The following is a 6,243-nucleotide window of genomic DNA, read 5'->3' as shown; positions in this document are numbered from 1 at the left end:
GCGACGTTTGTTTATGCTCCAAATCTGAACAAAATATATTCATCTTAACAAGTCAGTTGATCCGATTTTAAGTATTTATTTCAAGCTTAATGTGTTTTTAATTAATGCATGAATAATGGCTGTTTATTGGTGCACGTAGAAAAAGACATTTTCTGTCTTAATTCTCAGTGTATTTCGTCCCGAGACATGCTTGAAAAGATTTTACACAACTTGCACTTGTTTGTAGAAAATAACTTTTTTTAATTATTATTATTATTATTATAAGACGATCTGACTTGTCAAGATGGATATGTTTGCCGCAAACTGCCAACTGGCCACAAGAAACGACGCAAGGCGTAAAAATAAAAGATAACAGTAGTAATCTTTTTTTCCTAACTGCTTTTTGTTGTCCTTAAGTCAGTCTTGGGCGATTGCTTTTCAGTCTCCAGAGAAGGAGGAAACGTATCTCTCTTCCCCTGCTCTGCTTCTCTTTCCCCGATGTGAAGCTTCATTAGAACATGCTGGTCTTTACTAACGTAGCTTTGGCTCCGTTCTGTCTTTGCAAAGACGACAGTACGCTGGCGAAGGGCCCGCCCAATGAGTCCGGGATAGAGGTGATGGTCCCCGGTGCGGTGGCCCAGCCTTGGCTTGGTGCTGTCACTCCCATGCCGGTGGACACGGAGGTCTTCACTTGGTCCGCTTGTCCGTTCCCGGTGGTGTTGACTTGGCCTGCAGTAGGGCTCGGCCCGCCGCAGTTGGAGGTGGGCACGGGGTTCGGGCCCGGTCCTCCTGTGCTGTCAGGGTCGGTGGTTTTGGTCTCTTTGCTGTCTTCATCTCTCGAATCGGACTTTTTTCCAGAACTGGACTTGGCTGCAGCTGCAGCCGCTGCTGCAGCCCGCTCCTGCTTGCGGAATTTGGCACGTCGGTTTTGGAACCATACCTGTTTAGTTGTGAAAAGGTGGAAGTAGAAACGTTTAACGACCGTGACTTAAATTTCTAGAAGACTGACAAAGCAAAGGGCGACAGAAAAGTTGAGTTCTCTAAATAATTTAGTCATATAAAGACGTTTTAATATCTGAAAGCCTCAGAAGAAAGACGTTGTCTATTTTGCCAATGTGTACACAGCAGTAGTACTCAGCCCTTCACATTGTGAAAGCAGTTCAACTTTTGCTTAAACTCTAGTGATAATGATTGATTAGACCCAGTATTTTGAAATAGTTCTCATTTGCATCCACCAGTGCGTAACTGTGAGTAAAAGGAGTCGGTAGTTATGTACCTGCACTCTGGCTTCAGTCAGATCGATTTTGAGTGCCAGCTCCTCTCTAGTGTAGATGTCCGGGTAGTGTGTTTCAGCAAAAACCCGCTCCAGCTCCTTCAGCTGTGCGCTGGTGAAAGTGGTCCGGATGCGCCTCTGCTTTCTCTTCTCGTTCAGTCCCCCGTGATCCGTGAAGAGTTTGTATGGAACTGTGAATGAAATGTCATGGTTACACGTGCAGTGGTCTTATCGGTGCAGTAATGGGGAGATATGAGGGTGTGTAAATGTGATGTTGTCAAATGGAAGTAAATTCAATATTTTGTTTAAAATCCGGTTAAGGACGCTGGGCTAAAGCTTCCAATTGTATTATGCCTTTGATTACCTTTGAATTAGTTCAGAACTGATAACGTTGCAGACCTGTGATGGGGTTAATTGTAATGTTAAACTAATTGTTCTCCTCAGATTGAGGCTCAAGTTTGAAAACTTGTCATAATGTTCCCATCCGCCCCGCTTGTTGCTACTGTAACTCCAATTCGGTGTCAATAATGAGCTTTAGTCTTTGGTTATCTAATTATTTTCGAAGCTTTATGTCTCATCGCAAAGTAAATAAATTATGCCTATCATTTTGGCAGCTTAAGATAATTCTGTTGGCGGTTTTGGGTGTGACTGGGATAGTATAACCCCGTAACCGAATTACCGCTTGCCTGCAATCGCTTCTAACGTGATAAATTCTTTCATTTGTGTAAGCAAATTTCGTTTCGTAAATACTAAACACATTTCCATTTTCAAATGCAATCAAGGCGTCCTATAATACACCGGGTTGAGGCTCTGGAGCCGCTGCTTACCTGCGGCGTACGGGCTGCTCTGGTGGTCCCGCAGGGTCCCCAGACTGCAGGACCCCGGCGTGAGAGACGGACAGCCGGAGGTGGCCCCAAAAGTGGTCCTGATGGGATTGTACTGAAACCCACTGGCTTGACTGCACGAACTGAAGTCCGCATAGGCCGATGCCAAGCTCGAAGTGTCCATCCCGGCCATACATGACTCGTAGGCAGAGGAATTTAGGTAAGAATACTCCATTTTATACATTTGAGAAGGCTCGGTAGAGTTAGAAAGCTGCACTTCCCTGGAAAAAATGGCAAACAAAAGCACCCAAAAAATGGGTTTGAAAGAAAAAAATAATAAAAACAAAAATGAGGAGGACGCGCGGTCTGAGTTTGGGGGAAAAGATTACTTGTTTGGTTTGAACTGATTGGAAAAAAAAAAGGCTGGACGGTGGGTAGATGTTCACTGCTCAGCGCCTGCTCCAAAACTGGCCTCCTTTATAGGAACCTAGCCCTGTTTTATGAAAAGCCCCCTAAGAGCCGCCTAGCCCGAGGTCTCTAGAGCATATAGTCCTCATAATAAACTTGGCTCTTTCCGCTTGGACAATAGCAAAGCGTTTGGTCTTATTGCTAGCGCTTTTTTACATGACAATAACTCATCAGTCTATTGGGCTGGCACTGGGGGCCCGGGCTGTCCAACCTCCCTATCATTGATCCCCTGCATCTCTAATTAGAATTTAATACCTCGCCATTACGCACCCCTCCACCACCACCGCCGCCGCCGCCCACCCCTCTACCCATCCACCCCACTCCTCTCCAACCACCATCTTGCCCTTTAATTCAATCACACCACTTGGAAATAATGAAAGTTGGGTGACGATTCTCCCTGATCCAATTTTCTCCAAGCTTTTAAGCCTTTTAAGCGACCGTATACCTTGGGCAGGATTTCACATAGTATTCCCCCTCTACCTCTTCTTTCTGCCCGTCTGCTCCGACTATTTTCACTGATCCTGACTCTGGTCTTCTGCAGTGAAGCCAAACGTGTCGGCTTTTATCTCTTATAACCATCTATATTTTTATTGGGGCTAAACAATTTGTTACAAAAGCACCTGGTTTAATTTTTTTAATTACCTGTTTGTATCAACTTTAGAGAAAAAGAAACGAGATATGCATTCACGTATATGATTTTTAAACTGAATGTGTGCTACCTGCACGCAGTATCGCCTGTCTGGATTTCTTCGGGTTTTATTTAACACGAAACTCTTAGACACAGCTCGATTTTAAATCCGGACAGTATCATTTGTGGTTCACGACTTTGTTGCTGTTATTAAGGGGGAGGTAGAAAGAAAGGTAGAAATTGTCTCCATGGGCTCAAAGCCCAACGTGTTGGAATTTATGCGCGGTAATAAACGTATTTTCCGGCTTCGATTTCATACTAAATTTTGCCTTTTCTGCCAACATTTTTCCAAATCTTTTCCTGCTCAGCTGCAGTATAATCTCCCCGAAACTTCCGGGTGTATTTTTATGATTCAAATGAGTTTGTAATTGTCTTTATTACTTTCATTATTCCGTTTATTTGGCAAATAACATCGTTCTAATGAAAGTAACGAACTGGCGAGGCAGTCATCGGACCTCTTAGGCTCACAATATTGGCTGAGTGGTTAATTTGGTTTGCGTAATAAGGTGAACCATTTTGTATGGCGCTTACACTCTCGATGCGTTTCTTCTTCCTCTTTTTTTCCACTGGACCGAGTTCAAGTCCTCTGTTGAAGCAGCGAGTTTTCCCTTTCAAATGATCGAAACACAAAAAGAAGAAAAAGCAATTACGGTGCATTTATTAAATTTAGCACATAAGTGTTTGATTATTGAATTTATTATTCTGTTCATGTTTGGGTGATTGATATGAGTAGTGGCCCTACATCGAAGTGTTACAATAATATTCTTATAATAATCTGAGGATAAAATGATGAATAGAGTATGTTAGTATTTTCTATTATTATTATTATATTGAGGCTATCAGCTTGGACATTAAGACAAAATTTTGTAATATGTAAAACCTATAAAACGTCATCATAAGATTTTTATGGATCTTTGTTTCTTGTAACTGTAGTACCTCGGAGATATTTGATTTTGTCATAATATTGAGTTTTATATACAATATTTTTTATAGGCTGATATAAAAACAATGTAGACGTTTACTGGAAAAATGCTAGCAGACATAAAGATTTCATATTCTAAATAGCGGCACTAAATAAAATAAGATATATTACCTATATATTCTATAGCTATATATAGACTGTGCACCATTTATAGCCCCATGACATAAAATATACGATTTTATTTTTTTAATTGTTGCCTTTTAGTAAAAATATTGACTTGCTTTGGTATTTAAACTGAAACAGGGGAGAATATGAGGCTGAATGTGGCACCGAACACAACAAGGTGCAGCTCCCGCTAAATAAAAATAAATAAATAGAAAACCTGCTTGCATTCTGCCATCAATTATTTTTCTCCACAATTGCTGACGTGTTGCAGTGTGTTTCTCCCTTTTCTTCCTTGTGTACATTGTCTTCCCAGGGATCAATGAGAACAGAAAAAAGTTAATTCTTTCTTGACACAACCGTCCCTATTATGTAAATGTTTTCTTTTTTTATTTTCTCTTTCTACACACGAGCTGGGACCCAAAAGTTGTACCAAATGGTTAATTTGATTATTGAAACCAAAGAGCCAAATGGTTCACCGTCCTCCCTCCACGCGTCTGGCAGCGAGAAAAGAAACCATCTCTGGGAATTAATCTAATAACGCTCAAAGGAACGAGAAGTCTTTTCTGATATTTCGCCGAGGCAAATACAATTATAGCTTTTAGCCATCGGTTTCTTTCACTGAAGCTGCTCTTTATTCTTGTGGTCTATAGTCCCTCCGCCATAGACCAGCTATTGAAACGCCTCCTTTTTTTATAGTTTCAACATCTTTTAATTCTTTCAGCTGGTTCGGCTGGCACCCAAAGCCGCAGTTTGATTTTGTTTTGATGTGAGAATATAAAATCTGAAAGGAGAAAATCTGCAATGTGAGTTGACTTCAATGACTTTTGAAAAGATTTTGCACGATGCAAGACGTGCAGTTAGCTTTTATGTGGATGCACAGGGTCTGTTGGCTGCAGGTTGAAACACTCTCCATACAGAGCACCTTTTCCAAACACCGTGAGTAAGGAAGAAACAGTGATTTACACTAACATAATTGTCCTTTAATTCGTAATTACGGTGCAAATAAAGGGCCTCAACCATATGTATTCACTTAAATAAATCAGGAAAACGCGATGTGTGCAAGACCTTAAATTCCCTTGGCAAGTGCCGGACAATAGAAGGGATATGGGAGGAACTCCTCTCCATTTAGTGCACACTATCGTTGCTCAGCAATATAGGAATGCGGGTCGACAGGAGGGACAAAAAGTGGAACAAAATGCCATTGTCTCTGGATGGATTGGATGGATCCACTCCCCTGAAAAGGCAAAGTAACAGAGGAGGATAAAGAGAGAGAGAGAGAGAGAACGATGGGAGGATCCCGCTGTCACATTTCACCTACAATGTCTCACTCCTCCGCCCGAGGAAATCCTACGCTTATCAAAACGGTTATTAATAAGGCCGCGTGTTGCAGGGGAGGGGCTCTGGAGCAGATAAAAAATTCATTTTGGGGACGATTTCTCATGGCAATTTAGTCTGATGTCTCAATTTGACGGGATGGATAGAAGGTCTCCCTCTAGTTGCAAAATGCGTGAAAAATATCTGAGAAAAACGATTACAAGATGAGAAAGGAGGCTTTGCTACATCTTTACACTAATAATTCGGGTTATTATTAATGGGCGGCAATTATTCTGTAATAAATCACATTCGTGTTGGATATTTTGTCTAGGTGTACTTTCTTCTCACCATGTAAAACTGAACATCGCAAAACATGTTAACTCAAAAGGATGGGTTGGGGTGGGGTGGGGGGAGTGAGGGGGATCAAACATCAGACTTTAAGGTGTTCCAGGCTGGTGCGTAAAAGGCGCATCGCGTTTCCAAGCGCACAGATGGAAAGTGACATCTGGGAAAGAGGCAAAATTCAATTAGAAGCTGGTGTCTTTCTCCATGTCTGCAGAAAAAAACGTTCAGCCAGCACAAAAGACGCCAGGGATACAGCCTGCTGCGA

General features: G+C 41.8%; 1 protein-coding gene across 1 annotated transcript; it reads right to left on the bottom strand.

The window, feature by feature from the left end:
* Positions 1 to 276: 276 nt before the first annotated feature.
* phox2bb (paired like homeobox 2Bb) lies at positions 277 to 2,355 on the bottom strand. The gene is made up of 3 exons (XM_005726533.2): positions 2,080 to 2,355; positions 1,256 to 1,443; positions 277 to 919 (listed from the first exon to the last, which is right to left on the bottom strand). Exons 1-3 carry the CDS (start codon positions 2,318 to 2,320, stop codon positions 491 to 493), a joined length of 858 nt encoding a protein of 285 aa, XP_005726590.1. The 5' UTR covers positions 2,321 to 2,355; the 3' UTR covers positions 277 to 490.
* Between the last annotated feature and the right edge of the window lie 3,888 nt (positions 2,356 to 6,243).

This window comes from Pundamilia nyererei, unplaced genomic scaffold, assembly GCF_000239375.1.
Source record: "Pundamilia nyererei isolate P.nyererei 1_Seehausen unplaced genomic scaffold, PunNye1.0 scaffold00020, whole genome shotgun sequence".
NCBI classification, from domain to species: Eukaryota; Metazoa; Chordata; class Actinopteri; order Cichliformes; family Cichlidae; genus Pundamilia; species Pundamilia nyererei.
The sequence above is the reverse complement of the archived record's forward strand: the minus strand, read 5'-3'. Positions and strand labels throughout refer to the sequence as shown.

What these genes read in the sequence shown, in the direction of transcription:
- phox2bb (XM_005726533.2), bottom strand. Translation starts at nt 2,320, where the DNA reads ATGTATAAAATGGAGTATTCTTACCTAAATTCCTCTGCCTACGAGTCA. An exon ending in GAGCAGCCCGTACGCCGCAG is followed by an intron (nt 1,444 to 2,079) that starts GTAAGCAGCGGC and finishes TTTCATTCACAG; the next exon opens with TTCCATACAAACTCTTCACG. An exon ending in TGACTGAAGCCAGAGTGCAG is followed by an intron (nt 920 to 1,255) that starts GTACATAACTAC and finishes ACAACTAAACAG; the next exon opens with GTATGGTTCCAAAACCGACG.